The sequence below is a fragment of the Anoplopoma fimbria genome, chromosome 12, assembly GCF_027596085.1.
Source record: "Anoplopoma fimbria isolate UVic2021 breed Golden Eagle Sablefish chromosome 12, Afim_UVic_2022, whole genome shotgun sequence".
NCBI classification, from domain to species: domain Eukaryota; kingdom Metazoa; phylum Chordata; class Actinopteri; order Perciformes; family Anoplopomatidae; genus Anoplopoma; species Anoplopoma fimbria.
The window spans coordinates 24,804,515-24,828,324 of record NC_072460.1 but is presented as its reverse complement, the minus strand read 5'-3'; the positions used below and the strand labels follow the sequence as shown (position 1 = coordinate 24,828,324).

Sequence of the window (23,810 nt, the reverse complement as noted above, 5' to 3'; positions counted from 1 at the left end):
CACACACACACACACGTTAATATCCTCCACACTTTCACCCCAGTGACCTCTCCTTATCATGTGGCCGCAGTCTTGTGAGCCGCGGATGTAGTCGTGCTGTTTCAATTACATTTTCTTTACCAAATGAGAACATCTTTTTTTTTATGTATCAATTTGGAAAAGTCAGGGGTTTTTGAACAAGATTGGATTTCTCTAACATAACTGCTTACTGTGTGCAGTCACACCTCACCTTCCTCCAGCCAAAATGCAGCACAGCATATATTCATGATACATTTCTGCCCCCCCCCCCCCATTACATGCTGACAGCCGGTTTAATCAGTGAGGGATGTCGCCGTCTTAAACTACGAGCTGCTGTTCTGTGAAACCTGCAGACAGTGCAACCCGACCACGAGCTCGGTCATAATTCAAAATATGTTTGCTGTTCTAAACCTGCATTAACAGATATTGAGAGAAATAAATAAACTCCTATCAGAAGTTCATTATTCTCATTTATCATGTGGGGATTCATCATGGGGAACCTGAGCTGGTGTAGTTTCTGATCATAAAATGACTGTTTTATGTGGCCGGTAAGGAGTTTACATTCTTCTTCAAGAGTTTTCCAAACAGTTCAGATCATTATTTTCGGTTCTGTTTTACATTTTCTCTCATTTGCTGGTTCCAGAACTTATCGTTGAAGGACAGAAAACAGTCTGGACAATTATTTTAAGATCGGCTCAAAGATTATCCATGGAAACAGAGGGAGTTTTTAAATCAAGGAGCATTTTCAACCCACCTTATCACATTTAAATTGCTGCTTTAAGGACGTCTATATGTAATGTCTGCCTATAAAAACACAAATTAACAGAGCAATCAGATTCTTTTACCTCATTAGGAACTCTTAACTTGCCACTGTAGACATTTTTTATCATCACACTCAATCAAATGCTTTATTTTGAAAGCCTCAACGGTAGATTTAGATGAAATATATTTGTTGTGCTGAAATCTGTTAATGCTAGAAGAATAACTATATTAAAAGAAAGGTCGACCAGACGGACCTAGACACCTTGGTTTCTGACTACCTATGGGATTAAATATAGTTTCTTTACTGCAATAAAATGTCTATCCAAACACTGCAGGCACTATCTTTATCCAATTAAAGTATGAAATAAAATATGATAAGATTGTTTGCAGTGGCAATAAATTCCTAAAAAAGTGTTTAAAAACCTTTATCCCTTCTCAACTCTTCATTGAGCTTTATTTATGCTTTTATAAGGGCTTCATTACTTTGTGTTACTTTAAAGCATTTGATTGTTAGCCTTGTTATTATCTGTTTTTTTAATCTTTTTTATTGTGTATTTGTGGACAAACAATTAATGGGCAGAGAGTAAAGAGTTATTATTGTTCATTAATAAAAAAACACAAAGAAATGTGGGATTGCTGACCATCCAACAACAATAACTCCACAGACGAGCTCCTACATGCACCTCCCCTTACAGGTATCAATAAAGTTTAATTGAATTTAATGCATTGCTGAAACAAGTGTCTGAAGAACACTGCCACCCTGGAGTGTTTTAGCTTTTATTTCCTTTAATCTACCGTGCCATGTAACATGTTGTCACTGACCCCTAGTGGTGAGCTTTGGAACTTCCATGAAGCAATGTGGCAGAAAAACAAACACAACCGTCGAAGCAGAAATACATGTTGTTGGTTTTTTTTAAACACGTGTAAAACAGAAGTTTACAAACAAAACGTAAAATAGCACCCAGTTGATGTACAGTACCAGACAAGCGTCCACACGGAGGATGTCAACGTGTCAGTAGAAACCCGTAGCAGCGTATTAGTCCCATATCATCCACTTTGTTTAATCATCTCTCTAATATAAACAGCTTAACATCATAACAATGCATTCACTTCATATAAGTTAAAAAAAAAAGGTAAAATGTGGAAACAAAACAATCATGATCAGAGGAAAAAAATGCCCGATGGAATAAAATCTCAAGGGGGAAATATTGTCCAGCTATGCAGCCAAAGGTGTGTCTTTGTATTCTGAGTCTTCCTCTCCTCACTTCACTAAACTAAATACCCGGAACATTTCGGGGGGGCGATGGGAAATGACTTTTCACCGGTTCAGTTATTTTGCATCTGTGCAGATGGGATTCAAAAGAGAGAGAGAGAGGAGAGAAGCATTGGAAAGCACATATAAGTCTCTTTTTGCAAAATAAATCTGTAGCTCCGATGCTACTGGTCTCATTTTTGGTTGTCCGCCTCCTTGCTGCAGTCTTTGACCTCCCCCTTCAGCTCAGCTAGTTGCTCCGAATGCGCCGCCAAGGTGCCGTTCACCTCGGCCAGGTAGGAGTCCGAGTGTCTCTCCAGCTCCGCCCGGATCCTCTCCAGGTGCTCCGCCAGCTCCCCCAGGCTGCTGCACTGGCCCTCCACGTGGCTCACCCTGCTGTCGACGTCCTTCACCTCCTTCTGCACCTCTATCGCCGAGCTCCTGCAGCCCTGCAGCTCCCCGGAGAGCCGCCTCTTCAGGGCCACCAGCTCCCCCTTCAGCTGGGCCAGCCGCCGCTCCCCGGCCCCCAGCAGGGAGGCCTGGTGGCCCACCAGTCTGGTGATGCCCTGGACCTGGTTGACGATGTGGTGCTCCCTCTGCTCCCAGGAGGCGTTGGCGGTGCCCACCTCGCTCGCGATGAAGCGGAGGGAGTCCTTGAGGCCCTTCAGGGTGCGGTTCACAGAGTTGATGTTGACCTTCAGGAGGGTGATCTCCCCCTGGACGATGCCCTCCGAGTCCTCCTGGGCGATGTGGTACAGCAGGTTCTGCAGGGTGGTGTTGAGGCGGTCCAGCTGGTTGGAGTGAGAGTCCAGGCGGTCCGTCATCTTCTTCCCCATCCCCTCGCAATCCTCCTCCACCTCGGTGATGCTGACATCCCCGGCTGGTGGGGTTGACGGCGAGCAAGAGGAGGTGCAGAGGAGCTCCAGGTCTATCAGCTGTTTCTGGATGCCGTCCAGGTCGCCCTCCACCCTCCTCCTCACGGACTCGATCTCTGTCTCCAGCGCCGGGACCACGTGACCCTCCAGCAGCGCCGGGGCGGTGGCGTTGCTCAGCTCCTCCACGGCCACGAACACTCTCTCCTCCAGGGTCTTCAGCTTGTCCTCCAGAAGGGTCTTGAAGCCGTCCAGGCCGCCGGGGAGCCCCGCCGCTCCATCGGATCCGCCCTCGGTGCCGTTGAGGCGGCCCTCTATGTCCACCAGCCGGGTCTCGATCAGCGTCTCCACGTGAATGCTCTGGTCGGTGAGGGCCGTCTGGAGCTGCCGCTGAGATTCTGTCAGACCTTTGACGGACTCCTCCAGCAGCAGGACACGCTGGGACAGACTGTTCACCTGCAATAATCAATCAATAATCAAAAAATGATATACATTTACAGTGTTTAGTTAAAGGAATAGTTTCACATTTTGGGAGAGAACATGGTATCAATCTTCTCTTCCAAGGGCCTGTGACCATAAAGCGTCTTTTTTCTGAGCGCCATCTTCCTTTTTTCAAACCACCGATCCTCTGATTGAAGAACAACCCTACTCTACCACTGAGCCACAATCACCCCTTTAAAAAAATACAAGTTTGCACTTGAGTGACGTTACTGCAGAAAACGGAGGAGAAGCTTGTTTTGTTCGTGTCTTTATATGTCAGACTGACACTGTTTTGTTTTTGTTGGAGGAGATCAGACGGGCCGACACTTGATTGTTCCTGCTGAGTGTTTTGCTTTTTTTTGCACTTCATCTCCAACGGATCGTCCTTCTTGCTCTAAATGTTACAGCTGTCAGACTGAGTGTTGACAAGCTCATTTATACAAAGTATGAGGTCAAGAATCCTCTGGTTTGTGCTCATGGAGGAAAAAACAATAGATTCTAGCTCATATATATAATAAAAAGTAGTCTATCAAACAGGGGTGGTTTGGGTGATTATTCAGGATACTGGTTGGAAAAAGATGGAGCTTTTCTGCTAGAAAAAGACACAATGTGGACACAAGCCTTTATTCTCAGCGAGATGTCAAACTTCAGTCTAAATGTGTGTTGATTTCAGAGTTTTCTCTACATGAAACCCCCACGAGTAAATGTACTTCAGGACTCTACATATTGGTTTCCTGCACGCTGCTGTCCTCCGTGTCATACCTGTCCACAGCAGCTCTCCGTGAGCGTCAGACCCTGGATCTGGGCCTGCAGAGAGCCCAGCTCCTCCCTGATCCCGGTCTCCCGTCCGTCCAGAGACTGCTGCATCTGGTCCCGTCCGTCCATGTGCTCCCTGTGGCACTGGTTCTGCACCGCCCCGATCCTCTCGTCGCAGTGGCTCTCCATGCCGGTGAGGCGCCGCTCGAAGCCGTCCAGGATCTCGGCACGCACGCCGGCCAGCTTGGCGTCCAGGATCTCGTCCAGGTGGAACGTGGAGCCGGGCTGAGGGACGGGCCGGCCTCGAGCTCCTTCCAGCAGCGTCTTCAGCTGGCCGTCGTGACCCAGGACCATCCCCTACAGGGAGGGAGCGTTTAATAAACAAAGAGGAGCTGAGGCCTGACCAATCAAACGGATACTCAATACTGTATGGATACAAAATGTGTGGTTAAAGAAGTCACGGTTTCAAAACCTTAAGAACTGAAGAAGCTACGATATCTATGGTTTATGATCTCTGCATTAATACAGGATGTCTGTTTTTATGTGATTGAGAGAATCCTGCCTCTCATCTGAAACGTTGCTTGTTCAGAGGGAGCCAACATTCCAGCTTTACATCCGCCAAAAAAGTGCTTTAAATCGGCCGTGAGGGAGCCTTTTAGGTACAGAAAATCACCAGGGAGTCATGTGAACAGAACACAAGAAACTTGTACGACCAGTTATTTGAAGGAGAAGTTTTCACCACAACACAAATAGATAGAGATGAATTATGACCTTTTTAACTCTAAAACAATTGCTCTAAGTAGCTTATAATACATAGTTAAAACTACTAATGGCACGATTATTTGATCAATAAAAATATAAACTTTCATTTCCTAATCATTTTAATTGTCTGTTTTTAGGCAAATCACCACTATAGATGACTTAAAGAAAGCAAAATGAAATAGTTGATTATGATTTTAGTTATTTCTGTTCATTGGATATAGGCCTAATAGAAATGGAATGAAGTGAGATGAATTGAGTGAAAACTTTATATAATTAGATTAAATAGATGTTGACAAACTGCATAATTTGCAAATTAAAAATAGCTAATGAATATATCGCAATGTTTCATATCACAACACTCAACAAATTGCAATATATCAATAATATCTTATCATGACTTAAGTATCGTGATAATATCATATCATGATCTACTCTATTCAAACACTCTGGTACCTGAATCTCCTCTAAGATGTGCGTTTTGGCTCGCAGCTCATCCTTCACCTCCGTCACCCGTCCCGCCAAATCTCCAAACCCAGTGAAGCCTTCTCCTCCTTCCAGTCCATCAGGAGCCACGTCAGGGATCACCCCGAATCCCACCGCGGAGTCCGGTGTGCGTGGAGCGCTCGGTATCAGGGACACCAGGAATTTGTTGGTGTCTTCCCGCAGAGAGGTGCGGAGTCGCTCCTCCAGACCGGCCACCACCCCATTGAGGGTGTCCAGGCCCTGGGTGAGGCGGCGCAGGTCCTCCTCCATGCGGTCCATACGCTCACCAGTCACTCCAGAAACCCCGAATCTGTTCCCTGTATTTCCAAACAGAAAAGGAGGATTTTCTTTAAAGTGGCCCTGTTATGCTTTTCCACTTTTTCCCTCTTCTTTAGTGTGTTATATATATTTTTGTACATGTAAAAGGTCTGTAGAGTGTAAAACCTGAAGTCCAAGCCTAAAAGAAGTTACCCTCCCCCTCAGAAGCTCCTGAGCCCCTGAAACGGCTCCATTGAATTCTCTCCTTCACTTCTGTAACTTTATGAGGTCACAATGTAACTTTATGAGGTCATAATGTAACTTTATGAGGTTTACACAGTGATTTGTTTTGGTGTATGATCTCACCGTAGTTTGGTTTTCCGTTCCCAGCAGGCAGATGTCCGGTGGGGATCGTTCTGTGGTCCGGTGATCCGGGTAGAGGTCTGCCGGGCTCCAGCTGGCCCCCTCCGGGCCTATGGTCCACGGGCGGTCGGGGTCCGTGGGGGAAGCCCTTCACCCCGGGGCGATGGGGTAAATCCCCGCCCTTGAAAGGTGGCATCATGACGTCGGGCAGCGACGTGGGTCCATCGTAGCAGTTCTCTCCGGAGTAACCGGGGCAACACCTCCACTCCAGCTCCGTCACCGACTTAAAGCCCACCTTGTACTTTGGCTTGTAGAATGTCCTGTACCTGCAGGAGACACGATGGAAAGCAGGTTTACTATCGGAGGTTAAGAGAGTGTTACCACTGTCATGTCCACTGTTATATATATATATTTATATATTTATATATTTATATATTATTAACAGTGAACTGAATGTATCCGTTTCAATTTTTGAACAGGAAGGTGACCTCACTCTGGAGACGGTAAACAACGCTCACATCTCATCCAAAATCCCAAAAGTCAACTGGAACAGCGAGCTAGTCTTAGTTGCGAGCACTCAGGTCTGCATTTGTTTTATGTTTAAAGGTTGAAAACCAGTTTCAAGCTCTTTTTATTATCATATGCACAATAATTACAAAAAATGAAGCAGTTGTTGGCAAAAAAAGCTTGAATCTCAGGCTCCCTTAAACAAAAATGCTCATTAAATACGTTTACTTTACAAAAAAAAATCTTGTAAGACATTAAATAGTTAAATTAAAATATTGGGATAAAATATATAAAAATATATAGAAATATAACATAAAGAAGGCTAATATATATTTATGGTATTTCGAATGTATAAACTGACTGTAAACAATAATTTTGTAATGTATATACATTATAATGACATGTAAATTTAAGGTATATAATATATATATATATATTTATTTATACGCAGAAGTGCTTTTTTTTTACTAATTAAGAGCACAGAGGATGGGGGGTGCAGAGCGGGAGATAAAGGGATGAAGTTGTTCTCTGTGGGATTAAACCTGGATTAGAGGAAGATTAGGAGATTAAGACAAAGTGTAGCGTAAATGATGCGGCATCAGAGGACTAAACCGGGGTCAGCACCCAACTTCAGTGTTATCTCGTCAAGATCCTCTCTCACTCTACTACACACACACACACACACACACACACACACACACACACACACACACACACACACACACACACACACACACACACACACACATACAAATCTGTCTTTTGAGAAGAGAAAATCCACTCCTTTAATTTCCCCTGTGTGTGCGCATGTTAAAAAGAATCACAAAATCAGCTTCATGAGCATGTCTGCATGGATTCCACTTATATCTGCAATAGATTAGTTGAATTAAATTTACTTCAGACCTCAGTTTTTATCATGATACATAAATCATGCTATTCTTTTATAATTTCAAGAAACAAGACCACATCTGACTGAGAACAATCAATAAATGAGAGGAGCTTTTCAGCATTATGTAATGTGTAGAGGATGAAAAATGTTGCAGCCAAAGTCCTTTGAACTAAATTACTATAATTTGTTTTCTATAAAAAAAATAATTAACATAATTTGTCATCTCTACGTAGAAGACCTGGAACACAGATGTGCATGCTGCATCATAAGGACAGCGCACCATGTGACCACTAGAGGGCAGCATTGGTACAGATTAGATTCTGCAGAGTTTCTATTGCTGCAGTTCCTCCTGAAGTCATTGTTAAAAGCTCAAACTTAACATTTAAAAAGGTTTCTGATGGATTTTAGTTGTTTTGCATGAAAGAAAGAAATAAACCTACATGACAACGGGACACTTCTGACCCCAGATGCACTTGGTGGTGTACTCGGCCTTCACGTAGGTGGCCACTCCATCCTGCATGGTGCAGGTGATGTTCTTCTGGACCACGAAGGCGCAGTGGTTTCTGTGGAGACAGAAGAGAGACGTTAGAGTTAAAACAAGCCAACAACACTGATTTATTAACACTTCAACATCCTTCTCATTAAAGCTGATGACAGCCCATGATAAAATAAACAATTAAACATAGCTTTTGAACATGAAGGGTCTATTTTATTGCTTATTATTTAAACTTTTGCAATGTGAATTTGTAGTTTCTTCTCTCACAGATCTCTTTATAAGCAAAAACAATAGATGCTCAAATAACACTTAAATCACATTTAGTTATATTTCCTGTAGTTTCTTTTGCAATTTAATGGAGGAACAATGGTGGAGGGATAATAGTTCCTTAAATAAAAACTGCTCCCAACAAAAAGATTGTGCATTATCTTGAGTAACCGGGTCATGATTTATAGAAAAAGACATTGCTGTTCAGATTTTCAAATGTATATTTTTGAGTGCCATATAGTTCCATTATATTGGCGAGAAGACCGACATCTCTACGGCCGATATCTCTGAAACTATAAGGCAACCAACACCAAAACAAATCTAGGAGAAATGTGTGATTTTGATTTTGGGGTGAACTGTCCCTTTAAATCTCCTGCTGCTGCTCCACCTCCAGCTGGGTGATGAGATTATGTCGTCCTGGCAAATATGTAACTCAAATATGAGGCGTCTCTTGAGTTCAGTCTGTGTGGAAGCTTCACTGTTTACTGATTATTCCGTCTGTTCTCTATTCTGTTGTTTTTGTTTTAGTTTTTTAGTTGTTATAAAATGCCTTGTAACTCTGATTTCACATAATAATGAATAAACACAACATGTCTGTCTAATATAATAATGCAATCTTAATATTATTTATATCAAATTCCAGTTTTCATTTGCAACCAATAATCGAGATGTTACAAGCTTTTGTTGAAGAGCTTTACTGTATATTAAATATGGATAACTTATAGTGAGATTTAAGTGTTTAATATCAAAAAGCACATATTTATGGATCCCTCTGGCATTAATCAGAACGATGGAAGAGCTTCGTCTGGATGGATTGTTTCCTTCTAGTTGAAAATAATACTTCAGGAACTCAAAACTTCATTGATTTGAGCTAAAATCATTGAAAAAGACAAGAAACAAGAAATATCTCTGACTCTGTTTATCAGCCTTCAGTTCTCATAAATCCAACCATCCAACACATGATAACTTAACTGTAGAACAGTTGCATCATGGACACTGGACTTTCTCCCTCCTCATTGCCAGTGTAGCTATAGCAACAGCCAAATCCCCCCCCTTTTGCAACACAGGAAGCGATGATCTGCGCTCTTCACTCTCTCTGTGAAGCATTTCTTACATTCAGCGGGGAGTGTTTAGCAACACATGCAGTACTTATTGCAGCTGTTTTCAGGACAAATAGAAGCGTCTGGAGGAGTCAGGAGGGACTTTATTAGGGGGGGGGAGTCTACATGCCAAGCAAACAGGTTCAGAGGGCTAACAGGCCGCCTGTCAGAGTCTGTGAGAAACCGCTGCACCGCCGTACAAACCGCTGACTGTGTTGACAGCGTTTGTGTGTGTGTCGCCACTCTGCCCGTGTTGACATATGTTAATGTTGGATAAAGGGGTGGGGGGGTGACAGAGCTCCCTTTCATACCAGCCTGACAACCTGCTGCCGGGTCATGCGTTTTTAAGGAAGTGGCGGTTTAAGACCTGAACTGATGTGGTGTGATGGGAGTTCTTAAAGCACTCAAAGGCAACTTTAACCGGCTGCTGCAGAAGATTTCCGGCGGTAAACTGTGTTTTTATGGTTTTTTTATGTATAGCTTTGGTTGCTCGGCCTCTGGGTCTGTTATCCTACATTTAGACCCTTTTTACAGCAGACGTCATGATGACATCACCGTGTTAAATGGAGGTAGAGCTACATAATGCTGCCATGCAACACTAGTCAGAGAAAATGATCCGAACAAAGTTGTCTCTTATCTGCCAATAGAAATGTGCTTTCCCACACAGTTACACCAGTGTGTGGATTATGCATTAATAAGTCAGTATGCTACTGGCTAGTTAGTTAGCTACAATGCAGGTTCCACCATGCTTTCGTGCTACACTGGTTAACAGAAAATGGTGCATGGTTTAAAACTTGCTAGCCAGTGTTAACCAACATGCTATTGGAGATATATAATGTTTACTAAAAGAAAAGGGGTTGATACACCTGCCATGAAATAGTAGCATCTGTGTCATTTGGTTGCAAAAGCTCACGCCAACATCGACGGAGACAATCTGGTAGGGAGGAGGTTCTCAGAAATACACCTGCCAAGTGTGAAGTCCATAAAATGACAATTGTTCTGAAAATCAAAAGGACATACACACATACTTACACTCCTTCATTTAGGTTGGATATGGTGCTTATGAAATGACGATTTAAGGATCGATCTGAGAACAACAGTTGTGCTGCGTCATCATTTCTGACACATTTTCCCTCCAATGAAAACTCTTAACAAACTGGTGCACTGTTTCCCTGCTCAGTCTGCTGATTCAATGCTGCTAACAATTAGCTTCTTTTCTTTTTTTGGCCACCACCACCAGGCTCTTTTCTTTACGATCCCTGAGGTGGGTAACCGAACACTGATCACTCCCTCTGCTGCTCACAGAATACACACACAGCCTTTGGCGCCAAAACATAGTATTTTTTCTTCTTTTTCTTCATTTTTTTAAACATGGGAAAAATATATTTGCACAAGCTCACATTTACCCGGTGATGAAAATAGAGATTCCTTTAGTTAAGAAAAACTGTCAATACTTAAGTGAGTGGTTTAAGTATTAAATTGTAAAAATCTGAAAAGTGTTACAGATCAACTGCAACAAAAAGCTTTATGACTTTGTTTTTTGTGTATGTGAGAGTTTAGAAAATGCTTGCTGACAGGATTTATGACATCTGATGGAGAGCAGTGTGTGAGTATGTCTGTATTTACCGTACAGGAACTGTGTGAAACTATTCTCACATTACAGACGGAGCTGATCAGTGGAGTGAAAAGTGACCATGTTCACCGATTTGTTTGTCAGGTGAACATCTGGGGTGAAGGCAATGACCTTCAGACTCAATCACAACGCCTGAGAGGTGCATGAATCCAGATGTACATTGAATCATAAAAAAGAAAAACGTTCTCTTGGTGTCTGTTTCTTTCTCTCTTCCTCCCCTCAGTCTGCTCTTCGCCTGTTTTAACAAATCTGTCAATGTCATTTGGGTCTGCGAGTGATATATTATCCTCGGGGTCGAACAGACGGAGAAGTTTCTGGCACATGTGTGAGAATCAAAAGTCAAAAAAGCGCCGAGATGAATCCCGTCGGAGCTGCTTCAGGTCACCTTCTCTGCTGTGTAAAAACATCTCACTACGGGACCAATGTTGAGTTTAAAACCTGAGAGATAGCGATAGTGTGTGTGTGTGTGTGTGTGTGTGTGTGTGTGTGTGTGTGTGTGTGTGTGTGTGTGTGTGTGTGTGTGTGTGTGTGTGTGTGTGTGTGTGTGTGTGTGTGAGCTGACACCCTCTCACATAGATGCATATTAAAACAAATGCAATGGAGCTCTTGGTGCTTTTTTGTCTTACATCCACAGGGACCACACAGCTCTGCAGGATCAGGATTACATGAGCTTTATCCACAGAAATACGAACCCCGTGATGTGGTGGCTGAGAACTTTGTTTTGTCTGCTCATGTGTGTCTGGAGCAGACAGCGAAACTCTGGACACTATGCGGTAAAACAAAAGGATGAGAAATCCTGATACATCTCCAATACATCTCTTTGGTTGCCCTGAGTGAGGCAGTTCGCTTGTGTGCTTTCTTGAGCGTTTGATGAGAAGACTCTATAGACATGCATCCAGGAAGGAGAAGAGAAGAGAGAGAGAGAGAGAGAGAGAGTGGAGTGTCGACATGCTCTGAAGCTATTTTCACACCTCACCTCTCAGCCAATGTGGCACAAGGAGACTGGTTTTTATAGCATGAATACTTTCTGGTGGTTCGTTTTAGCTCCACGGTGACAGATGGGAGCGGTCGGCCACACAGGACGATCCAGTGAGCAGCAGACAGTAAAAGTCACTCCGGTCAAAACAACTTTATTTGCGACGTACACAAACCAGACAACTGCAACTTTAGCAGATTTTTTGACAGTAAATGGTGAAAAACATCAGACTGTCGTTACACATTTGTTTCCATCTTCAGGGTGACGTTGCTTTTGCTCTAATTGATGGTGATGGGATTTGAGTTTCGCAAAGTCGACAGGTGACGTGTTGTCATGACAACATACTTTGTGCCGGTGTTTTCAGAGTGGAAGCAGGAGCTTGTTTTAAACGAGAAAGTTAAAACATAACTCGTACGATGTCTGGGCATAGAAAAATGCCGTATATGTAAAATGATTTGTTCATCAAGGTGGGTCATATCAAATTCAAACTACTATTAAGCAGTCCAAACGCCAAAGAGAGGCCATTAATGGAAGGATTGAGAGATGTAGACTCGGCGTCTATTCCGGGAGGATTTGTGTAAATGTGTGAGAATAATGTAATTAATGAGTTATTTGGAGAAAGCCAAGGACAAGAGGAAAAAGAGGTCTTTACCGAGATAACCAGTAGATATTTTATGTTTTTTTGATTTCTGTTTTGTCGTTTCTTTTACCCACAGGCTTTGTATATTCAAGACCAGAAGATGTATGTAATATAGAGGTGCACGGCACAGAAATTAAATAAATGAATGAATGTAAAGGTTAAAGATTCATAATGTTTTGTAAAGAGGTTGAGACTTAATGAGGAAGGCTTGAGAAGAGCAACCATAACTGAGTAATAGTTTGACAAAGATAATTATTGTTTTACTTTTTGGTTTTGGCAATTTTCGGCATAATTGCAAAGTAAAAGTGTTTCTTTCTTCTTCTTTTGACCCCAACGCTATTAGTTTGATGATTAAAGCAACTTTCTTCTCTTCCTTGAGCTTGATAGGCTTTTTCTGCTTCCCAGAACTGTTCTTCTCTTCAGCATGTTGATGTCTAACTTTAATGTTGAGCGCCTGAATGTTTTTTTTAACTGCTTCCCTATTTGCTTTTACTGCCATCAATTCCTCAAACATATCGTGGACTCTCAAGGTTTTTTACTTCGTAGCAAACAGAGATTCCTTCCTTTATATTTATAAGCAGACCTGCATGGTGATATTGTAGAGCTTGATCTGTCTAACTGGTCAAAGGAGACTTTAAGATGTCAAATGAGCTTAGCTTTAGGGCAGCAAACAGAAAAATGCCGGATGAGCCTTTAAACTGAACTCTGCAGCTGGGACAGATAAAAGCATCAGGTAAGACGACCTGGGAGAACTAGAAAAAATATACAGGTCAGAGAGGTGTAGGAAGTCACAAACATGTGTAATAAATCCTGAAAAGAGTTAAGGCCTTTGCACCACAAATAAAAAAACATGAAAATGTGAAATACTCGACTGCAATTATTTTGCGTCATATCGGCAGAAACGCACATTTGTGACTTTTTCAATAAAAGCTTTGAACAGATTCACTACTAAATCTACCAGGATCCTTTTGATCCAGAGCAGCGTCTGATAGTCTGTCTGAGGACAACTGTTGTACAGACTGAACTACTGTTTAAGTAGTTCCCTCTGGTAAACAGAGTATACTTCTGTTCAATGGTTGCCAAAAAAAGACATGGCGACAGTCGCATTCCAAGATGGCGACAGCGAATTTTCGCCGCACTCAAGGCTTAATAACGGCAGTCAAGTGGAAATGTTTTGCAGATATTTAGTATTAAATCAAAGTATTGGAAACATTAAACTTTGAATGTTTTCCAGAGGGGGACATGAATGTGTGTAACAGATTTCATGAGAATCCGTCCAAATGCTGGTCAGGTGGTGGACAGAGTGACCAAAAAAACCCAACCGACATTAGAGAGACGTGGCTATCGTGGCTGTCTTTGACTGAACTTACAACTTACAACAAGATACCACTCTTCTGTTGTGCAGTTTGAAACAAAATTAGGCCTTGAAGAAAGGCCAAACTAATTCACAATACAGATCCACAAAAAAGTTTTCTTGCTTAATCTCTACAACTCATGTTAATTGTATTTGTAGATATTTCTGACGATATTTCGCATATTTTTAACTGTTGATTTTTACAAAAAAACTAAACTTTAGTGTCTTAAATGAAACTTTCTAGTTGAATCTCACAATAAACAGCAAGAAAACAGCCAAAACTAATAAAGAATAAAGTCTCCAGTTGATCCCCACCCTCTCTGAACCACCCAACCCCAACAGACTCAACACTGAATCAGATTCATCAGTGCATTGAACTCTATGTTGCTCCTCCCACCTCCACCTGACCTCCGTCCTCTCCAATCAATATCAAAACAGTCACCTCCTTAACCGTTTCTCTCGCCTCACTTCTTCTCTCTCCACTTTTTTAACGCCAACAATATTGTCTTTTTGTCTGTCACTGGAGCGTGTCATTTCTTGGTCCCACTGTAAATATTTCCAGTATAGCATTACAGTCCCTTAAATTGCTTCACAGCCTCCCGGGGGGGAAAAGCAGAATTCCCATCTCAGATTCTCACGCGGGGGAATTTTTGGGCAAATATTATTGCTGCTGAACCTCCACCCTCTCCTGGGCCCAAAATAACTCACCTTTAAATCCCCCTTTTTTTTTTGAATAACCTCTGTTCTCCTTTTTTTCTGCAAAATCTGCAAAAAGCAGGTAATCTCAGAATCAGAATCGGCTTTATTGGCCATGTATGCATAAGCGTACAAGGAATTTGACTCCGGTTTCTTCCACTCACTAATACAAAGAAACAGACAAATAAACAGACAAATAAACAAGGAGATCCAAGAGGAACAAATGATAAACATTCAACTAGTATGTACAACATGAAATATAAGAATGCAAAAGCATATACATCAACACAAAAACACAAGAAACAACGACAATGAAATCTATGTTTACATATTGAAGCATACCAGTCTCTGCTCCCTCCGTTGCCTTGTTGTCGCAGAACCAAAAAGCCCACCTTCCTCATTACTGACCGTTCTCTAACCTGCGGGGTTCCTGACCGTTTGAACCCCGGGCCGCTGCTGTTGCCTCTGACAGATTTATGACCCGGCCGGGCCTGATAGAAAAATAGGACCTTTAACCGCCGAGTCTACGGGGCTAACAACGCTCCTCCAAGGGCCCATCTCTTTTCCATGTATTTGCTTTTAATGAAAACTATATTCCTCGCCAACTTGGCAGGTCTTGAAGGGGTTGACTGACGTTGCTCCTGTGGCTGCTGATTAGGGTTAAAGGAAAGACGTGATACTTCCAGCTCTGAAACCAAAGGGGGATAGCTCTGACATTCATAGATGGAGTCAGCTCCGTGCCAGCTCTGGTTATTATAGCTTTAAAGGCAGACCATTACTTTAACATGTGCTTAACTCATAGTGATCAGCCTCTAATCCTCACTACAGCAGTAAAACCATGAACATATGTTCACAACTTCTCATAAATTCCTATTTATAATAGATCGCTTTAGTTGTTAAAATAAGTTGTTTTGTTCTATTTTTCTCTTGGAGTTCAGTAAGAGTCTCACCGGTAGTGAAAAAACACACCAATATCTTATCCTCAAGGCATTTCCCCTAAGCACATAATCTTCTTTGAGGTAAGAATAGCTTTCTGTGTTCTGGAAATAAAAAGGGTTTTCAGAACGGAATTGTTAGATTTGTCGGGGTCAATGCACCCAATGTGCTTGGGAATGGAATAGGAATGTGTTGTACAGAAGTCGGCTGATGGATAAACCCAAGCAACCAGTTTTCTGACAACGAAAGGCCGTATGTTATATTTGAAGAGAGCCAAAGTGAAACCGGAAGAAGAAGGAGAACCTCATTGACCACATCTATGACATTGACAAACACCGTTTCACATATAAATCTAGTCTTTTGCAGGTTGAAACCTCAGGGCTTGACAAATGAGGTCATGGGGCCTGTGGCTCTGCTTTGGGCTCCCTAACCTTTCTCTAAAGGTGATCCAAGTATCCGCACCTGAGATCACTTATTTTGGCCGCTTCCATCCAACACCGGTTACTACATAAAGCTCATGACCATCGGTGAGGGTTGGAATGTAGACTGAAATCAAAAGCTACAACCAACATTAAGCTGCACCAAACCAACTGTTGATCTCAATCTCAACTCCAATACATCTCTTTGGTTGCCCTGAGTGAGGCAGTTCGCTTGTGTGCTTTCTTGAGCGTTCGATGAGAAGACTCTATAGACATAGACTGTAAATAAGAAGTGGACGTAGTCGCCATCTTGGAATACGGACGTTACCATCTTGGCTATTTTGTAGCTAGCAAGTGTTTGGCTCAAGCAATGAGTATAATTTAACATCTTAATGCTTCATGGTGGTGCAGTGGTTAACACGGTTGCATCACAGCAAGAAGGTTCCCAGTCTGTTCGGGGCCTTCAGAATATTATATATTAAAGACTCAAAAAAAGATTCTATTTAATCCTCACACCGCCTTACTTGAAACCCTAAAAGACCCTTTCACAAATACAGTCTATCCCTGATATGTTCAGGAATCTGCATGGGCTTATTTGTGAAAGGGAGCAGGGATCAATACTCAAAAAATCCGTAACGCCAATTTCCCACCTCAAGACCTTAGTAACCGTTCAGGGAAAAAGCCGGTATGACTGTGTGAAAGAAAGCGGTAACTTTGCAGAGACAATAAGCATGTAAAGGTTTACGTCCATCTGACAAAAGACGCTTTCAGGAACCAAGCTAACCAATCACAAGATTCCACCGGGAATGTTTTCGAATCTGTGACTTGTTTTTACGGTAAAACATTTACGCCAACGCTTTTGCTGGTTATTTGACGGTTCTCGCAAACTTTCTTGACCCTGAACTACATGTGAAAGAGGCTTAATATTGTAAAGTGCATTCACCTACTAGAATATATATGTGTGTTTTAGGTCAGTGAAGTTTCTGTTGGTGAGGAGCTTGGGAGTTTACTGCCCATCCTCTGTGACCCTTAGCAGGAGACCGGCTCCATTCTTGTCCACCACTGGACACTCAACACAAACTTACAACAGTAACCCTTAACCTCTGACCTCTACCAACTCGCTGACCTCTTCCCCCTTGATCTCTGTCCCATACATCATTGAAAAGCCCCGGGACATTGTCTCTAATCTGATCAGAGAAGGCATGTGGCATCTGCTGGGATCTCTAATTGATTTATACAACACTCATTTCCCAGCGATGGCTATGTGGCTCTTTGGATTATGTTTCACCTGTTGTTGTGCATTTTGTGGCACGGTGGGTCGTTAAGGGGCAGCGTGGTGGAAAGATGCCTGTGGGGTGCCAGACGCATTTTTAAAGTTTTTTCCTTTGTGATCTATATTACTGCGTTAGGAATGTGTGTCACAGAATACATTAGAGGGATGGTCTCTAGTGTAGAGCATCACTTGACAAGCATAACAACCATTAACGACAGTTTCTAGAGCTTAAGACGAGTAGCTAAGATGTTTTATTTGTCTGATAGACCAAACTTACTTGTCCCAAATGTCCCAAATATGGGCTTGTTAATAAATAAAAGAAATCAACAGAGATTGGAACAAATGGAAAAAGAAAATCCTGAGAAATTCCAAATGTCCTTTTATTTTGTGTTCGACATCTTTAGAGGTTGTTTGCAAAACAATTCATAATTCAAATTATTAGGATTCCTTTTTAAATGTTTGCTTTGATTAAACATATTCTGGGGTCCATTAGTAGTTTTAATGATGTATTATAAGCTGATTAGTTCTGGTGTTAGGAAGTTAAACAGGTCATAATTCCCTCTTTAATATCTGTGAAAACAACTCCTTTAAACATCTGTATTTGTTCAAGTTTCTCGGTAAAAACTGCATTTCACAATATTAAATTGTCATCATGATAACGTTTTCATCTTGTTATGAACTTTCGCCAATACTCAATTTTACTTGCAGCAGGAAAGCATTCATGTCGAGCCCTGGTTTCTCCGTTCTTTCACAATTTGCTCTTGGAAATGAAGTAGAGATTCACAGATATTGGTCCAATATTGACTCATGGATCGGGTATCTGTGACAAAGTGGGCCAATCTGGTATCGAATACCATTATTTTAATAAATAACAATTCAATACATTTATATGTATTGTAATATCTTGTTTCAGAAAGTTAGGAGGCTAAAAGTCAAGCCTAATGTTATCTTACACATGATAGAATGATCCTAAGCACTTCCACACATCGAGGCATTCAGCTTGTTAATCAAACACTGGTGTTGGAACGATACTCAATATCGGCAGATTTCCCAAAGCTCAAATATCGGTACTGAAAATGTCAGATAGGTTCATCCATAAAATGGAGACGTATATCAGTGAATATTTGACACTTTGCCAAAAGGGTTTGACCGAAAAACACACACCAGAAAATCAAAACAAAGCCGTCAATGCACAGTTTTTTTTCCGCAGTGGCCCATAAAATATTCTATGCAATAAAGCTGTGACAGCTACAGAATGTAACTCTCTATTATGAATAAGGACACTGAGTGAGAGGAATGCCTGTGAAATCAAATGACTCACTTTGCTGCCAAAACACCGATAATTCAACATGAAGCGAACAGCTGAGAATGTTTTAGATATCTCTCTAATAAAACAGCCGTGTTTTTTTTTATCCGTGTGACTCTGCGGTCAGATGGCAACAAGAGTTTGTATTTACAAGCAGTGAATCCACAGGAGTGTGTTCACAGAAATACACACAAACACATACAAGGACACACACACACGCGTTAAAGCACGTGTGTTATTTTTAAGTCTTTTTCCAGGCCGACAACAACTGAGCTCATATATCTGTAACCACTGTGTCCAAGGAGAGACAGCAGCTCTTGTATAAACACTATAGTTGGACACAGACACACACACGTGGGAGAATATCGTCATTACTGATCAGCTGGTTTTCAAAAGAAAGATCTAGAATGTTTGGTAAATTTATACATTTTGGAGATTAAGGCTTGGATATGTATTTAGCATAAATTGGCATGAGTGAGTATAAATAAACCTGTTTGGTGTCACTGTCAAAAAATGAAAATGGATGCCACCAGAAGACAAATATTAGATATAATGAACAATAACATGCCTTTTAGATAGTGAAGGCTGTAATGGAAATTTTCTGTGTGAATGTTTCATGTGAGCAGCGGACAGGTGCTTTGGGAAAACCATTTGTTTTTCCCTCTTTGACCATGACGCCTGCCTCACCATCTACTTCTCAGGCTCCAGCAAATGTAACAAGAGAGTGAAGCCTCTTTCTTTGGTGCATTCTTTTGCAGACTCTGTGTGACTCTGTAAAACCTATGCCTCTTCCTGCAGGAATAAAGTACCACAAAGACACTCAATTGTCATCTGATCTTTATTTCAACGCTCATTGAGACTCATCTCGGGACATTAACTGATAGGACAGAAATTTTCCACCACAAGGCAGAGAGAGACAACTGGTGTTTTGGGGCTTATAGGAAGTTCTCGGATAGTAAACGTATGATGACTGGAAATAAAGGTAAGAAGAAGGATTGATTTTTTAGAAGGGAAAGTTAAGCTTTGTTTATACTCGTGCTTGGCACCGTAGCAGGAGCCTGTGCAGAAGGCGTTTATGTTGAATTTTTTGTCCGTTGCATTTTTCTCTGAAACGAAGAGGGCTTACAAACAAAAATCCAAGAAGCAAGAAGACGAGTGTAACCGCACAAAACGCCATTTAACCAAACTCCTCACTGCAGAGTAGGAATTTGAATTAACTGTAAACTTATATTATGTATTCATAAACTTCTTTGCTGTCTTTGTACAAGAACTGTAAAGAAAGAAGTCAAGTATTAAATGGATTATAAAGAATCAAAGGTAGAATATCCTGTAAAACAAATAAAATGTGGCTGCAAAATATTTACTCAAATGTAGATTTTTATCACCTACGATTTCTAAAGAATTTTAAAACAAATTTGCTTTTATGGTATAATCCCTAGAAATGTTTTTAATGCCTTTATTAGTGAACTATTTGTGACAGTCACATCTGATCGCAGGTACAAAACTTCGCACGAACAAGTTCTGCGACCACGTGGAGCCTTTGCACACAATGATTGCGTCACTTTCTAACGCTTGCGTCACTATGGCGACCAAAAAACAATCTTAAAAAGGTTGAGATCGACGGGTGAAGGATGCTGAAGAGCATGTGTTCCCCTGGAGGCGAGGGGTACATGGCAGACTGAGCAGGGCCGGGCGATAAGCAGCGTCTGGTGGCAGTTTGAGTGAAGCAGCAGGTAGCTGGGGCAGCTGTCCAAAGACATAACAGATCTCGGGGGAAGCCGAGCAAAAGAGACGGGAGAAAGGGAGGACAAAACCAAAAAAAGAGCCCTGCAGACGAAAAAACATCTCTGTCGAGGAAACATTTTATCCTCTGGTTCATCTCACAGCTTAGGGGCTTTCAAAAAGCAAAATGTGTTCACTACAAGATATCACCATGAAACTTCCCCAGTCGATTACTTACATTAAATTTTCTCCATGTTTTTTGTAATAAAATGTTGTATAAATCAGGCTATGAATGATATATGAGCAAACCCCTCTGTAGAAACCTTCAGAATATAGAGAGGAATGAAGCTGTAAAGTTTGGTGTATGTAAGAGCTACTGAAGTGGAGATTTCTGGATCAGAGTCTGAGAAAAAACTCATTTAGAGAAAACGTCCTTTAAAGATATGTTTAGTTAAATTACATACATGTTGAAGACACTACAGGTGAATAGGGTAAAAAATCATCATGAAACTTCACCAGTTGATTACCTACATTAAGACAAATGTTTTTTGTATTACAAGTTTTCTGAAATGTTATGTTTCAATATGCAAATGAGGCATTATCTAATGGAAACTTTTGGTGAATTTAGGAGAAATCTACAGACGATAATAGACTAAGTAGTAAAATAAACACCTAAATTTGTATTTTGGAATTTTTCTTTCCTCTTGGCTGAAAGAAGACATCTTATGGAATCAAATCTCTAAACTGACCAGTTTCATGAAACACATGTTTTTTCCTACAGGTGTCTCGTCTTAAAACAAAATAAGATCCTTCATCTCTACTTGTTGATACTGGAGGAGTTAAGTAGAAGAAAAAAAAAACAAGCAATCTCACTGCAAACTCAAAGTTCAGTCCGCTCTGTTATTAATAAGGTATTGATCGGAGATTAGTTGTATCGCTCCTCTACTGTCAGCAAGTGTCCAGCTGTACTGGAAGTCTCTCCTCTGATTGAGCCCTTCTCCCTACCACACACACACACACACACACACACACACACACACACACACACACACACACACACACACACACACACACACACACACACACACACACACACACACACACACACAGCAGCAGTGTTGGATCAATACTCTTGTCATCAACTCCCCCCCCCTCCATCGCTGCACCATAAAGCCCATAATGACGCCTTTGTTTTCATATGTCATTGTTGCTGTATGATGTTTATGCCCGGCCACAGATGTTTTTAGGTGTGAACCACAGAGAAGGGCTGATGGTGAGCAAAGCAGAAACAGAGAGTCAATTTAGGGATCCGTTACCGAGCCGATGCCCTAACTGAAACCATATTTCTGGTGACATGTGTTTTTTCTCAGGATGGGGGGGGATACAGTATGAGGTGGGTCTTTGCTCACGAGCTACTTGGAATGCTTTTTGAATCCAATACCCTGCAGCGTGGGAAGAGGGGAATAAAAATGTGCAGGAGCTACCAAAAAGGAGCACTTACTTGTGACGGGTCATGGGCTTGTTTGGTGAATGGTGGGGGTTGAGTCCAGCCTTGTACAGGTTGTATCTGTTCCCATAGAAGGGATTGACGTGGCCCCCGTAGAAAGTTCCTTTGCCGTCCACCACAGAAGACAGCAGCAGCACTCCTGAGAGCAGCAGCTGTGCAGCCAGATGACACAACTTGGTCCTCATTGTTTCTCCTCAAAGTCTTTAAATTAATTCCTTGAAAATTGCAAACTGGCTACCGAGGAGAGAGAAAAAAAGAAAAAAAAAAAAGTTAGTTTCCTCAGACTGTCAGAGTTAAAGTTCCCTCCTCAGCGGGCCCCGGAGGAGACATGGAGGCCAAACAGCTGGAGCATCATCATCAGCAGCATCTCACCACGGTCTGAGGACGTCGGACGGAGTGTAGTGGGGAAATAACCAGTGAGGTTGAAGAGGGAGGGGAGAGGAAGAGGGAGGGGAGGGGAGGAAAACAACACAAAGGTGTGCTGGAGGAGGGGGGTAAAAAGAGAGAGAGCGAGAGAGAGAGGAGAGAGTTATACATGCAGGACCTGAGCCTCTAAGTTCTCTGCACTCTCTGCATGAGTGAAGGGTTTATGCGTGAGTGCATGAAGCGGCGTGCTGCTCTGCTGCCTCTGAAGGGGGCCGGCAGACGGACGGACGGCATTTGCATAGCCCACCCCGACTCCAGCCGAGGGGAGGACCGACTGCTAATATGATCTGTGGGACTCTTTGCCTCACACACACACACACACACATTAAATACAAACACACTCAGATTTAAAGAACAATAAAAAAAACGCTCTGTTTCCAACAATAAAAGTTTTTGTCTCTTCAGAATCAGAATCAGAATCCGGTTTCTTGCACTCATTAATACAAAGAAACAGACAAATAAAATAAAAATAAAAATACAAGGAGATCCAAGAGGAACAAAGGGTGAACATTTAACTATTATAATAATAATAATAATATTTATTTATATATCACATTTCATATAGACTATGAAGCTCAAAGTGCTGTACATTTGAAAAATAAAAAGTTAAAGATAAAAATAGATAAAATGAATAAATAAAAATAGTAACAGAATAACATGTTTGTACAGAGCAACAACAACTAGTACAGTCCAGGAAATGTCAGCATATGAATAAAAACTGAAAAACATATTACATTTAGAAAAAAACAATAATTAAATAAATGAATAAAAATGTATATACATAAAAGATCATCTGAAGGATACATTTTTGTGACTATGTGGAGGTCACCTAAGCGCTGTTATGAAAGAAAGTCTTGGCGAAATAGATATGTTTTGTACATAATGTTTTTAGACATTATGTACAACATGCAAATAAAAATTGCAGAAGTATATACATGAACACAAAAAACACAAAAAACAATGACAATGAAATGTAGATACAAGTGCAATGATGCAGTGTGCAAGCTGCTTGAATAAATATGTGAAGGTTGAGACAGGATATGTTATGAACGAGGAAGGTGAGATGTATGTATGTAATTTAGAATTAGAAAAGTTGAATTTAAAGTTACCGGGTTATTGCACATGGATTTGTACCAGACAGATAAGATAAGATAAGATAAGATAAGATAAAATAAGATAGTCCTTTATTACTTAAATTTGCAGGATTACAGCAGCAGAGAGGATAGTGCAAACAAGAGACATAAGTAAAAAAAACAAGATCAAAACAAGTATTTTAAATAAGTAAATAAGTAATAACACAGTAAAGAATATTAAATAAGTGCAAAATCCACAATAACTAAAATATTATATAAACAGACAGATAAGAGGAGGAATGATTAACTGTTCATGAGAGTGACTTTAATCCCTTTTTATTTATTTACACTCTCCTTTTTTTTTCTCTTTTCCTGTCTCCATCTGCTCCGGTAGCAGCTGTACATCATCAGAGTTCACGGCCCCGGTGTGCAGTGCCATGTGCGTAGCCGCGGCCTGGATAAGAAGCTGTAGATCTGGACACAATGGACCTCCTCCTCTCCTCAGTCATTAAAAAATCCCCGCCACAGCTTCGGTAGCAATCCCACCCCCCCGACTCCCCCTTCTTACGTCTTGCCGCGCTCCC

At 41.4% G+C, this 23,810-nt stretch overlaps 1 protein-coding gene across 1 annotated transcript; it reads right to left on the bottom strand.

The window, feature by feature from the left end:
• Window positions 1-1,385: 1,385 nt before the first annotated feature.
• LOC129100099 (EMILIN-3) lies at window positions 1,386-22,306 on the bottom strand. Its single transcript, XM_054609625.1, has 6 exons — window positions 21,722-22,306; window positions 7,843-7,965; window positions 6,010-6,332; window positions 5,356-5,702; window positions 4,147-4,497; window positions 1,386-3,360 (listed from the first exon to the last, which is right to left on the bottom strand). Exons 1-6 carry the CDS (start codon window positions 21,910-21,912, stop codon window positions 2,227-2,229), a joined length of 2,469 nt encoding a protein of 822 aa, XP_054465600.1. The 5' UTR covers window positions 21,913-22,306; the 3' UTR covers window positions 1,386-2,226.
• Window positions 22,307-23,810: the final 1,504 nt, after the last annotated feature.